The sequence below is a fragment of the Ruditapes philippinarum genome, unplaced genomic scaffold (genome assembly GCF_026571515.1).
Source record: "Ruditapes philippinarum isolate M1 unplaced genomic scaffold, ASM2657151v2 ctg995_1_1_1_1, whole genome shotgun sequence".
Taxonomy (NCBI): Eukaryota; Metazoa; Mollusca; class Bivalvia; order Venerida; family Veneridae; genus Ruditapes; species Ruditapes philippinarum.
In genome coordinates, this window is record NW_026852401.1 from 243,812 (window position 1) to 258,361 (window position 14,550).

The 14,550-nt window shown below is 31.2% G+C and overlaps 1 protein-coding gene across 4 annotated transcripts in view; it reads left to right on the forward strand.

The window, feature by feature from the left end:
- Window positions 1-14,550, forward strand: part of LOC132759304 (E3 ubiquitin-protein ligase MIB2-like) — a 38,618-nt gene that overhangs the window by 4,783 nt on the left and 19,285 nt on the right. For all 4 annotated transcript variants that reach the window (XM_060751065.1, XM_060751057.1, XM_060751072.1 and 1 more), the window contains 2 exons: window positions 12,609-12,856; window positions 13,490-13,661. In XM_060751065.1, coding sequence (XP_060607048.1) covers window positions 12,634-12,856; window positions 13,490-13,661 — 395 coding nt within the window. In that variant the 5' untranslated portion in view covers window positions 12,609-12,633. Of the gene's footprint in view, window positions 1-12,608; window positions 12,857-13,489; window positions 13,662-14,550 lie in introns of those variants that run through there.

Consider the following 14,550-nt stretch of genomic DNA (forward strand, 5'->3'; position numbering starts at 1 on the left):
GTATATATTGCATTTATGTTGTATGGATGAACTTTTATAGCTTTCTATATATCACTGTATTAGAAATGTTTCTGGAGGTTGATTCTTGTCTGTCTGATGCGGAAACCATTTATTTGGTAATGATTGATTGAAGTCTCAGCAGACGTAACAGCAAATCAGCTAGAATTGCTAATTTAGGATTTTCTCTATAAAAAGTAATCTGAAAATTTGCGGTAAGCTTTTACGATTCATAAACACTGATTTAATGATCAAAGCAGCCCTTACCATTTGGTTGCTTTGGTGTCATTTGTTGGGTTCGAATACCCAGCAGGAAGTTGTTTTTGTTCATTGTGATGAGACTCGATAATCAAGCTAGATTAGACAAGTTTTTTATAAGTTCTACTCTTTCAGTGCAATTTGGAGTACCGTAACTTTATGTTGCCATATAGACCCAAGGTCAAGTACTTCTGTTTCAAAAACAATACAAAAAATGACTAGAAAGGCTTCAAACTTAACGCTTAATCTGCTGAATTTCTAAGTTAATGGATTTGTCCAGGACCATTAATGGAACTGTCCATTACCAATTTTGGGGATAACATTAAGGAAATTTAAAGGTAAGTCAGCCAACAGTATAGAGCCTGGTCAGACTGTATGAACATGGCAGGTTGTCCTGACATCTATACTGGTGACAATGGATTATCACTGTTGGTTCCAGCAGGTTAAAGGTTAAGCCAAAGTGTACGATTTTGCATTAACTAAGATGCAGCGGGGGATTATGCTGAATGATTGAAAAAAACTACCATATCCAGTTACCAGTCACACTTTTTCGTCCCTTTCCGTCAATCTTTGAGGTGTTTCGATTGGTCAGCTACAAGTCCTAACATCGCAATATTTTGTATGAAAATTTTCAATTCGTCCAGAATATTAGCAACACCAGAACAATGGAAACTGGATTGAAATAATTGCACAAAAGGAGAAGGAAAATTAGATATCTGACTAGTATTTCTTTAATTTTACAGATATTCCCAGACACGTTTTTTCTCCCTCTTTGGAGAAATTGATTCAGTACATTTGTAATATATGTATATAACAGACTTAAGTGACTGGTTTGTTTTATTAAATCAACCAAAGTCTAGACTATTAACCTGAGTTTGATAAACTTCTGTCTGTCAACTTGGGGGGAAAATATTCCACAAATTGATTCCATGTAAGTTAATGAGAATTGGATATTTGAAAAAAAAATCCATTATTACGTTTGATAGACAAAATGATGTACACATAATCAAATTTGGCAGTCAGGAAACATTTTCAGAGTTTAAAAAAATTCAGAAAGAAATCTGGGTTTTATAAGGAAAGAAACAGTTATAGTGACAGCTATTGTACATGGAATTCTTTTGAGCAAGGGTCAATCAGTATTTATCACGTTTTCCATTGGCTGTAAGGTCTAATGAAATGTGTGTGTGTGTGTGTGTGTCTGTGTGTGTGTTTCGGTTTGTTTACCCTCGCCACTGGAAAAATTACAATATTTGCAAACATACACTTCATTTATAGCTCAAATGTTTGGAAGAAGAAGTCAAGCTATTATTATTGCTGTGTCATCATTTTTCTCCTTGTGCAAAAACTTTAAATTATATCCTTGTGCAAAAACTTAAAAGTAGAGCTGTCATCCATAGAAAATATTAATGATATTGATGCATGGTTGATATTTTTCTGCTGATCAGTTTTAATCAATACACATTTGAAAAAGTTGATAATTTTGACTTATTAATTAAACGTCTAAAAATTATGAAAATTTACCAAAAACATTTCAAAAACTATACAACCTTTACATATTGGACATACAATGTATACTTATGTATATATTTGGCAAGTGATTATTACTATTACTTTGAAAAAATGATTCATGGAATTGTTGAAAATCAGCTGGAATAGGATATTATGGTTTAATTGCAATATATTCAATACATTAAAGTGATTGGGCTTTATCAATGTAAAATAGCTGTATTATTTTGAAATATTTTGGCATTTTTAAGTTCTCTTCCTGGACTTAAACCCTTGTATTGGTATCCTATAGGTCTAATTGATTTGTAAAATGCCAAATTTGATGTCCATTTGGTCCGTTGATCCTACTTAAGCTAATTGTCAACACAGATTTATTCAAACCTTTTACTGAGCTTATTGGACTTTCCATGACGGTTGCCACCAAAATGGCCATTGGTAAAATATTGTTGGTTTTCGGATTTTATTCTTATTGAAATTAATCAATAAATTGTATTCAAGGGCCAGGTATAAGTGTGCAGTTAGTTTATTTTTGCTTTGAACATTTCAGTTTTAGAAGAAAACAAAAACTAAAACAGAATTGTTAAAAAAATAAAAAAAAGATTAATTTTATTATAGAGTTGTTTATTAATTTTGGTAACTGCATACTTTCAGTTCTGTTGGTTTAGCCTTATAAGGAGAAAAGTGTTAATAAATGTTTAGTTCAATAATATTTCCTTAGTTATTATTTTTATAATGATAAGTTTCAGTCCAATAAAAAAATTTAGGTTCAGAAAAAAAAAACTGATAAAGAGATCATAGCTGATCTAACAGATCTATTTTTGTGCCTGCTTGACATTATTATAAATAGCTTAAGTCGAATATTTTATTGTTCTTTCCAGTTTTCAAAATTTCTATTATGTAGAACTATACTAAAAACTGAAACTTATTATACTGACAACATGGATCTTAGTTAGTATGCCTGCGGCAACACGTTCAAGTTACCAGAGCAACCAGTACAGACCAAAATCAGTGCCGTCTGGTCATGGTCTGCATTGTTTGCTATAAGTCCGTGCATATTTTGAAATTGCATTATAAAAATGTTAAATGGTTTGTTCAGATGAAAAGATTTACAAGGCTGCGGTCTATTGGTTATATTTATTTACTGGAATCAAATAGTGCTGCATGGAAATGTTCTTAAACTTTAACAAACATTATCATTTGTTAACAAGTATTTAATATAAACATCTTCTGAAACAGTAAATTGTTTTCCAATATTGCTACAATCTAGTCTTCCAGTTGCAGAGTGATTGATTCTAGTTAGAAATTTAATTTTGGTCTTTAATGGGAAAACAAAAAATATGTTTTCAATTTCGGATTTTTTTCTTCGATCTCTGCTGTTGGCGACAACAGATTTATTAATACCGCCAGTGCAGACCAAGATTGGCTTGAAGGACAATACATGGTCTGCACTGTCCGCTATGTCTGGAGTACATATTTTGAAATCTTTCCTAAAAATTGAAAAATGCTTCCAAGCCTGTATTGAAATATGGTCAAGTTCATTTAAGAAATCTACATATATTCTTGTTAGAGTTAAAATTTCAAGAGACCCAGGGCTTTTGTTTAACAGATTGGGGAAGTACTGCCCTGCCCTTAATTTTGGGAAAAATTATATGATATTTTTGCAAAATGGGAAGAAAAAACTTGATGTCAATTCAATTTTGTGGGAAAACTGATAGTTTTAAAGATTTTTCTTTGGGGAAGCCACCTTTGAACAGCCCACGCTATAGAAGGAAAAAAGCCATGTGACCATTATATTTCTTTTTATAAATTAAGGACAACTCTGCCCTGGCCTATACATAATATCAGTGCAATCACTTAAAGCAGATCATAGGGATAGTTTGGCCATTCAAGAAATTAGTTTTCCCCCAGAGGACTAATCAGTTATTGCTGTAGCTTAAATGTTGACCAGTGCTTATTGAATTACCGAAATGGCGGAGCTTAGATCAATGTTTTGATGCTCGTTGATCCGCTGCCCATTTGCTTTATTGCATTTTATGGGTGTAGTAATACGACAAGACAAGACAGATTTCGGATCTAGCTATTTATGGATAATAATAATAGGGACTATTTATTTTTGATGCTTAAGGTTTGTTTTTTTCAGCTGTTTTATGATTAAAATGTATCTATGTAGTATAGATTTTTTTTTGTGATCCTTGTTTCTGTCTTTATTGTTGTATTTTATGGAAGTTTAGAGTAATGGAATGTGATTGGTCCAAATAAAAAGGTTATGAATGACTAAAATATATTTTTTTGGGTGGTGGGGGTGGAGGAATACCATCAGCTTCACATGCATTTAACCATTTTTTCTTTGCCATCTCTGCCATTTTACTTAAATTTGAAACACATGTTCAGAGATTAATAAGTTTCATACATAGAAAAATAAAAATAAAAATTCATGGTAAACTGAAACAATAAACAGTGCTAAACATGTCCAGTGCTAATGCCCTGCTCAACTTTCCAAACTTGAGGGAGACTGTTCTTGGACACTTAGCCTGCTGAGGCGCTACAGATTTTAAACATGAATTGATACAACTTCAGACCAAGAGTCTCCTGGCATATCCATGACATCGGATCATGGTCTGCACTGATCACTATTAGTTGTTACTTATTTTTAGCTTGACTATTCGATAAGAATAAGTAGAGCTATTGTAGTCACCCGAGCGTCGGCGTCCGCGTCGGCGTCCGCGTAACCACTTACGTTAAAGTTTTTGTAATAGTTTAAATATTTTCAAAGTCCATTGACATATGGCTTTGAAACTTTGCACACTTGTTCACCATCATTACCCCAACCTGTAAACAGGAGGAGGTAACTTATCAAGCATTTTGACAGAATTATGCCCCTTTTTCGACTTAGAATTTACGTTAAAGTTTTTGTAATAGTTCAAATATTTTCAAAGTCCATTGACATATGGCTTTGAAACTTTGCACACTTGTTCACCATCATTACCCAACCTGTAAACAGGAGGAGGTAACTGTATCAAGCATTTTGACAGAATTATGCCCCTTTTTCGACTTAGAATTTACGTTAAAGTTTTTGTAATAGTTCAAATATTTTTCAAAGTCCATTGACATATGCTTTTGAAACTTTGCACACTTGTTCACCATCATTACCCCAACCTGTAAACAGGAGGAGGTAACTGTATCAAGCATTTTGACAGAATTATGCCCCTTTTTCGACTTAGAATTTACGTTAAAGTTTTTGTAATAGTTCAAATATTTTCAAAGTCCATTGACATATGCTTTTGAAACTTTACACACTTGTTCACCATCATTACCCCAACCTGTAAACAGGAGGAGGTAACTGTATCAAGCATTTTTTTTACAATCAAGCACTTAGAATAGTCGAGCGTTGCTGTCCTACCGACAGCTCTTGTTAAATTTCCCCTTATAATCTAGAATGATTTAGTCCAGATTAAAAGAAAGTATGTAAGAGATTTATAGTGTTGTCCTGGTATATTTATGTTGAAGTTTGTAGGACACCAACTTGATACTATATTAATAAACATTGAAAGTATGCCCATAACTCTTGACATGGATATTTACAGAATTATTCCCCCTTGTTTCCAACTTACTTCTGACATGGCTTAAATATTCTAGTAAACAACTGAATACATTTCTACATAGTGCAAAGGAGAGCTGTCTAAGAATGAATATTGTTAAGGGGGAAGCAAGTTTTTGTTGTAAATCGTAGTAACACAATTTACTACATGGCGCATGGATTAATTCAAATAAAATGTAGGCTGTATAGTACAGTACATCTTTGTTAGATAAATGGGAAGAAAAAATTATCAGCAGATTTCTAAACGCAATTAGTGATCAATTAATATTGATAAAACATTATCCATTTAGCCATTAAGTGAGTTTAATAAGACAATAGTGGTATACAAAATGAGATTTTATTTCTAGTGTCTTGCTGAGATTTTTTGCTTTGCATGTTATGGAGGTATACCTCATATGCTGATGTGATTTGTGGGAACAGATGATTGGTGAGTAGGTGGATTTATTTGAAAGAATCACTTTTTATATCTATTGGAATATTTTGATTGGTATCATTTTAAGTTAATAAGGAAAACAGCAGAATATATGTTGATATATTTGATCTGGCTTAATGCAGTTGTTTTGTGTAATTGTGTAATGCTCAGACTGAGTGTTTGTGGTTATAATAATGGAAATGTTACCACCTGAAAATTATAGAGCCAGGCAAGCGGGCACACTGTTGCAGTTGAAAATGGCTGTTTAAATTTATTGTTGAATATGTAATAAATGCCTACTTTGACAATCCAGTGTATAGACTTATAATTTTTATTTATTTTAATTTTTTTTTTGAAAATTTTATGATTGAGGGGTTAAGGTTACTGTAATGCTTTCTTGCCAAAAAAATTCTAACATCAGCCAATATTGTAATAAATCGGTCATTTCCGGAACTCTTTTTTTTCTCAAGCTTTGATATTCAATAATTTTTTAACTGTTTATAACCAGAATTTAGTACATAGTGATAAAGGATGAGTGATTGTAAATAATCTAATGTTCAAGATTTTGAAGAAATAACAATCCAGAAATAACCGATTTGGACAGATTTTGACCGATGTTAGAATTTTTTAGCGGGAAAGAATTACAGTAAGACTACCGCTGTAGGTTTGAATCTCTCTTGGAGGTTACATATATTCTTTAAACTATGGAATCCTTCCAGTTAATCTATGCAGTTTATAAGGCATTCTTCTCAGGTGCATGTTATGTCTAAAATAAATATTTCCTTGAAAGGAAAGTCACCGTGTCTGGCATCTTATTGTGCCAGTCAAAATAGGAATTTTATCATTTGATCTTGTGCCACTGAAAACTGAGAAAGAAATTAAGACATTGGTTCTAGATCACAATGACATTCATCCTCAGACTTAAAAAATGATATTAAGTTGAAATTTGATATGTTTGAAATTGTTCTTCCTTAAGCATGAATTGCCATAATTTATGTTTAACATAAATTGATTCTTTCAGAAATGTTCTGGAAATTAGGTCATATGTATGGATTAAGCAATTGTAAAATGCTCCATGAATAATGGGTTTTTTTACTGATATTCCTACAAAAGGCAATAAAGAGTGACACATTTATCTTATTTATAAGAGAAGATAAAAGAATCACATAAAAAACAAAAATAATGACATCTTTACATTATCTAGCTAACTTAGTGATCGATATTAAGATTTAAAAAAATTGTGACAAGATTTTTCTTTAGCAATGTACAGACCAACCTAAATTTCATGTTTTTAAGCTATTGAACTTTGGTGGAGTTCCTTTAAAGTTTAATGGATTTCAATGCAAAAAATGAGCTGCCAATAAGTAAAGAGCCTGGTCAGTCTGCACAGATTTGCAGGCTCAGATATGGCTCTATATGGGCGGCATTAATGTTAATCACTTATTGTTCCAGCATGTTAAAGGTTAATAAACTTTAGGTATCCGACTTCTTGCTGTTTGATGCAGTTATAAAATAGATAAGGCAGAAATGAACTTAATAATAGAAATGCTTTATGAGAGACTGCATAGTGCCAAAATTCGATGAAAAGCAATTTACATTGGAAATAAATATAACCAAGTATAGTTCTGCTATAGACATCTTGGCAAAATTTTCATTGTGAATATAAATGACTTTATGATAAGTTATTATATAGTCTGATTATTTACCACATGTAAATATATGTGGGCCAGACCAGTGGTCTTTGCCAATGTACAATGTAACATGTTATTCACTACTATATTGGATTATATTGGTTCAGTCTGACCATTGGCAGACTCTTTGTCTTTACTTGCATATAGCATATCGCAGGCTTAGCGCAAAATGATTGTAACTCAATTTCAGCAAAATTTTAAAGGAGAATGAAAATGAAATTTCCTAAAACTTTTGTTATTGAAAAAAAAAAATGTTTTATTTTAAGAAAATAATATACGTTTAAGTTATACATAGTAGAAACAAAGTAAAACAAGAAGCTAAATATTTTTGAATAGAGATATTTTACTTAGTTTAAGTTACAACCATTTTGTGCCTAGCTTCTAGGTGCCTAATTTAAGCATTTCATTATTGAAAAACACTTCAACTTAATATGAAAAATTACTTGAAAGAAGATTGTTTTTAATGCATTTCATTATTGAAAAACACTTTAACTTAAATTATAATATGAATAATGACTTGATTTAAGTTGAAAGAAGATTGTTTTTTATTTATATTTTACAATTTTCAATGCCTTTAGTCTCTATGAATAAATAAAAATGGGGTATTATATTATGTAAATAAACTATTATACATTGATTAGTACTGAGTCATGCTTAAAGATCCTGTAACACATTTTTTTCATGGTTTTATTTCATAAATATGATGCTCAAATTAATATTTGTCAATATTGTAAGTTCCAATAAGCATTATTTATAAAGATATTACCCAATTTAACATTTCATGTAAATAAAGGGAGGTAATTAGAAATTTATTTTCTATAAATTCTAAGTCAAATTTTCCAATAAGAAATAAATGCCTGTAATTTATTGATTAAATATAATGTTCTCAAATATTTGCAGTACACATTTTACATATTTTTCGATGTTTGAAAATTGTTTTTTTTGCATAAATATGTACATATATAATTTTTTGCTATTGTGGTATTCATACAGTAAAAATATCAATCACAAAACATACAGGATCTTTAAAACTTGAGAACTTCCTATTTCAACATACTTAAAAATCTGGTTACTTTTGTGTACAATCTTGATTTAAAAAACATCAACCTGTGATTAAAGAAAAAAAATCCCGTGACTGTATTGTGTGTTTGTTTTTTATGATAAGTCAAATCTTAATTAATATCATTTTATTTTAAAAGGGGAATTCTACTCGCAAAACTGAAAAGGTGATCTTTATATTGATGAGACCTTTTAATTAAGGTGTGATTTATATTCTGTGTGAATTTGACCATATTAATTTTGTGGATGTAAATGTGTTTTTAAGTGGGTGTAGACTTATATGAAGGTGTTGTTTATTAGTCCCCTACCGGTTCACCGGAGGGGACTTTAGGTTTACCCTCCGTCTGTCCGTCCGTCAGTCCGTCCGTCCACAAAACTGGATCCTGCGATAACGCAAAAAGTACTGAAAATATTTTAATGAAACTTGATATATGGATAGATGGCAGTATGGAGATTATGCACGCCTTTTTCTTTTCTTCCTATGTTGAAAATTCTGGTTGCTATGGCAACAAATAGCCTGAAAATATGGCAAATTTTACACAAAACCTGGATCCCGCGATAACGCAAAAAGTACTGAAAATATGTTTAAGAAACTTGACATATGGGTAGATGGCAGTATGGAAATTATGCACATCCTTTTCTTATCTTCCTATGTTGAAAATTCTGGTTGCTATGGCAACAAATAGACTGAATTTCAAGATTTCTGATTCTAGTTTTTAAGTTTTGTCACTATAAGTTCTTTATTTCTTAAGGTATTTTCTTCAAACTTTAAATATAAGTTGCTTGTCATCAACCACATCATATGTGACAAGGTTTACAACTCTAGCACAAAATTTTTCAGAATTACCTCCCTTGAACTTAAAATTTTCGTGAAAAAAACATTTTTTTTTGAATAACTTCTTTTTCTGAATGTATCTACTTAAAACTTCATATAAATGTTTCTTATTATCACTCAACATTTGTGAGTGTTCAATACTCTAGCAAGACTATTTCCAGAATTATGCCCCTTTTGAACTTAGACTTTTTTTTGAGAAATTGGTAATTTTTACTCCAACTTCTTCAATCATGATAGGATTTTAAAAATGTTATATTTTGATAACAGGGATGTTTAAAAAATAACTTTAGAGTGTCCTTCAGTCCTTCTGTCTGTACATAAAAACTGTTTTCTGTGATCACTTTTAAAGAACTTTTTCAACAAATTTACTTAAAATAGGATCATAAGTGAATGGCCAATGGCCCTTCAGAATGTTGCTTGGGCTCTTACCGTTAGGGGACTTATGGATTGCTTGCAATACTATGATAATTGCTTGTATTTATATGGTCTTTTTCTGGAGGTGGTCATGTTTGAGGTTGGCATTTATATTGATGGGGTCTTTTCAGGAGGTTACCTTTAATTGTAAGGCTGACATTTATTTTGATGTGGTCTTTTTCTGGAGGTTGCCATTTTTGAGTTCAGCATCTATATTGACGTGTTGTTTTATGTTGGGGTGCCTTTATACAATGATTTTATTTACATTGATAGGATCTTACTATTACATCATTATATTTATGTGGTTTTAGTAAATATGGAGGATGCAGTTATTATGATGATGTTTTGTAAATATTGACATCAGGTCTGCAAATGGAGGTAGTCAATTATAACAAGTATGTCATCAAATATATGGATTTGGTCTTTAAAGGGAGACACAGGCAAAATTTTCATTTTTTAGTTTTGAATTTTTCATTCATTATTCTGTAAATGCCTTCATTTTGAATATATTAGACAGTCAAAGGAACAAAACTTTTCTCAATATAAAGAATAAAATGGTGGTTTCCTAACTTGACCCGCGTGGGTCAGGTTAGAGCGCTAGCATTTCACAATAGTTGTCAAAGTGAACTCTGGAAACGTTAACGAACATGTCAAATGAATGACTTAGGCTTGTTTTAATCATACAATATCCACAATATCTGTTATTGTAACTTCCAGGGTTTGTTCAAGTCTCCTGACTTGTTTTAAAACTATTTGGTGATTCTATTGGCGTCTAAATTTTGTTCAACATATAGAGATATAGTTACGCTTCATACCTAAAATATATAGAATTTAAACATAAATTCATGCTAAAACTTCAAGAAAAAGTCATTTTAGCGTGATTTGAGTACATAAGATCATTTTAATATTTTGGTCATTATTTTGCCTGAATATCCCTTTAAGTAAAGGGTTGAATTTTTATAATGACGTGGCTATAATATTGATATGGTCTGTAAGTGGAGGTAGTTTTACATGATGTCTCTAGTTGAATTGCTGTGACCTTTATGTTAAGGCTATGTGGAGGCTATGTGGCCTTTATGCAGAGGCTATCTTGAGACAGATGCAACATTAATTTAGTTGGTCTTTATATGAAGGTATTCTTCATCAAACATAGTCTTAAAGAAAATTTTACTGTTCAGTGTTAATAGTTATAGCTTGAAAATATTGTATCATAAGGAATATAAAGAGAAAATCTTTATTGGATAATACGTTAAGTCACTGATTTTTTTTTACACTGTGTGTTCTGCCAATACATTGTATTATATGCTTTATTCTCGAGACAAAATATGTGATATGTTATTCCATAGGGACTTGTGAAATGTTATATGTTATATGTACAAGATAAAAGTGATGATCAAGATGTATATAAAAGTATAATTTTATAGACATTTTCATGTTATATGTATTTCTTGCAATATGTACATATAATATGGTACAAAAAACCACACTTAGGTGGTTTTAACAAGCGTTATTTAGAAATATGATTGTTTTATCTGAAACATTAGGAATGTACTTTATATGACTGCCTTGTGTATGTTTTGAAAAGATTTAACATAGACAAGACCCATATCTCTTTTTGTTACAGAAATAAATATTATTATTTTATGAATAGTTGAAGTGACAAAGTTGTAATAGGAATCTAATATACGATACAAATGGTAGTATAATGTCATAATATTAAATATATATCTTTTCCAGCAACATATTTTGAAGTGTTTAAGATGGATTATATGGGAAAATCCAGAATATTAAAAAGAACAGAAAACGAAAATATTTTAGTAGATTTATTAGTTATCGGTTTGAGTTGATGGAAGTACTTCTGTCACATGATAGTCTATGTTACTTTAGTTGGAGTATTTCTTTATGATGGTATACACTTTAAAGATCCTGTAACACATTTTTTTCATGGTTTTATTTCATAAATATGATGCTCAAAGTAAGATTAGTCAGTATTGTAAGTTCCAATAAGCTTTATTTATAAAGATATTAACGAATTCAACATTTCATGTAAATAAAGGGAGGTAATTAAAAACTTATTTTCTATAAATTCTAAGTCAAATTTTCCAATAAGAAAAAAATGCATATAATTTATTGATTTATTATAATGTGCACAAATATTTGCAGTACACATTTTATATATTCTTCGATGTTTGAAAATTGTTTTATTTGCATAATTATATACATATATAACTTTTTGCAAGTGTGGTATACACACAGTAACAATATCAATCACAAAACATACAGGATCTTTAAGGAAAATGATTTAAAAATTTTTTTGTATATGTATGATCATTCACTGTGATAAATGATTATATAGAGGATATTTGTTTAGTTCAGTGTAAGATCGAAATATATTTCACCGAGTGAGCACCAAAAGGTATATTTCACGAGTGTCGCAGCCACGAGTGAAATATGAACTTTTGGTGTTCACGAGGTGAAATATATTTCGATCTTACACTAAACTAAACAAATTTTCTTTTTATTATATGCAAAGAAACGTTTAAAAAGACATTTAAGCATAGTACTAAATGAACAGGGCGCCAAATAATAATACAACGTGACGTCATTTACGACGTCACGTCATTTAAAGTTGGTTTCCATTATTGTGAACGCTTGTATTTCACTGAAACAACGTACCGGGCTCAAATATTCAAAACAGTGAAATTATCAAATTGATAATTTCACTGTTTAAAACAGTGAATTATCAGTTTTTATTTCACTGATATATTTCTATAAACCACCGAAAAGCATGTGATAAAATGAAATATCGTAACAAAATATTTTAATGTCAATTTTCAGATGAGATTGGCGATGTAGCTGTAGAATGGAGATAGGTCTACGAGTGGTAAGAGGTCCAGACTGGAAGTGGGGTAACCAGGATGATGGTGAGGGACACGTTGGAACAGTGGTGGAGATCGGGAAACCGGGCAGCACAACCTCACCGGACAAGACTGTTGTGATACAATGGGATTCCGGTTCAAGGACAAATTATCGTGTAGGGTACCAAGGGGCATATGATCTACGGATATTTGACAATGCTGCCATAGGTAGGTAACTTAATTCATGAAAATCTAGAATTTAACGAAGCATGGAAATTGTTTAAGGCACATGGAAATAGTGATGAATTACTGATTATGAATTGCTCATCAGCAGGAACGGCAAAATCTATTATCTGTATGTACAGAGTGTCCCACAGCTTCTATAGACAAGTGAAATTTTTCAAGACTTAACTTTATAAATATTATGTTCATGTTATTAAGTCATTGATATATTTTTGTCAATTGTTTATAAAACACAACTCAGTAATTGAATATTTACATGTAGTTTGGCTTTAATTAGCATTGCATTTAGGATTTTTTTGAAAACTTTTAGTGACCCTTATTATGCTAAAAATACCTCTCTTAAATGGAATTGTGCATCATACAATCTTGACCAAAAAACCCTGTTTTTGAGGAAAATTTCAAAATATAAACTGAATAAATAGCAAACAATGCAGGCCATGATCAGTTGGCACAGATTTGCCAGTTGTCAGGTCTTGGTCTTCAATGGTCGCAATGGTAGAATCTGTTGCCACCAGCAGGCAATGGGTTCGGTTCAAATTAAGCAGGCTGAGTGTTAAAATTAAACAAGTATAACCTCAATGTATTACTTTAATATAACATTTACTGTTTCTATTACAGGTATAAAGCATCAGAATATAATCTGTGATGGATGTAAGAATCAAGGTATTCAGGGAATGCGGTGGAAGTGTACCAAGTGTCACGACTTTGACCTCTGTACACTCTGTTATATGGATGATAAACATGATCTGGCTCATTCATTTCAACGCTTTGATACAGCGTCATCCAAAGGGTAAGGTTATACAATGTCATATAATGTCAAGGCCATTTTGAGAGTAACTTTATGCTTCCTGCATGGATGTCAAGGTTATAAAGAAAGCAATCTTATCAAATGTAACGAATTTCAAGGTCAAGGTCAAATACAGTTATAAAATATTTATAAACGTCGAAGCCATTGGAATTGTTTGATTTTACCACTTCAAGCCATTGTGTTTGTTCAAATTAACACAAGAGGAGCATTTGTCCAGTAGTTAAGGTGTCTGCCTCTCATCCCAGGGATCATGTGTTTGAGCCCAATTGGGGTCACAAAAATGTGGTTATATAACACCCATTGCTGGTTAGTCTGCTTTTTAGAATTTTATTTCATTTGTTAACATTCATTATTGATAATGGTATTTAGTCCACTTCCTTGTGACAAAGATAAGTATCTCATGGTTTATTATAATACTGCTTTTTTGTAACAATGAATTTCATTGGATAATTATTGTGCTGCTTTTAGATAATGTTATATTCAAGACTACTGCAAGTTTATAACTTATTTGTATATTTTCCCCAAAGATACAATTGTATAGTATTTTTTAATTTTTAACAGGTTAGGTGGTTGTATATAAATGATTGTTTTCCATATAATTGTTTAAACTGGGCCATAAAACCAGACAAAATTCCCATTCATTCAAAAACATGAATAATGACCTATATAACTTTTCTGTTTACATGTGGATTTGTAAAATGTTGTTTTTTTTTGTGTGTTTTTTTTTACAATTTTAATATTATGATAAATAAAACTTCCTGTTGGGTGTTTATCTGTTTATCTCATAAATTAACTATGACATTTTTGCTTTCATAAATTTTGGCTTGATCAGGACGGCACTTTTTTTGTCATAAATAGGACAAAATAGGAC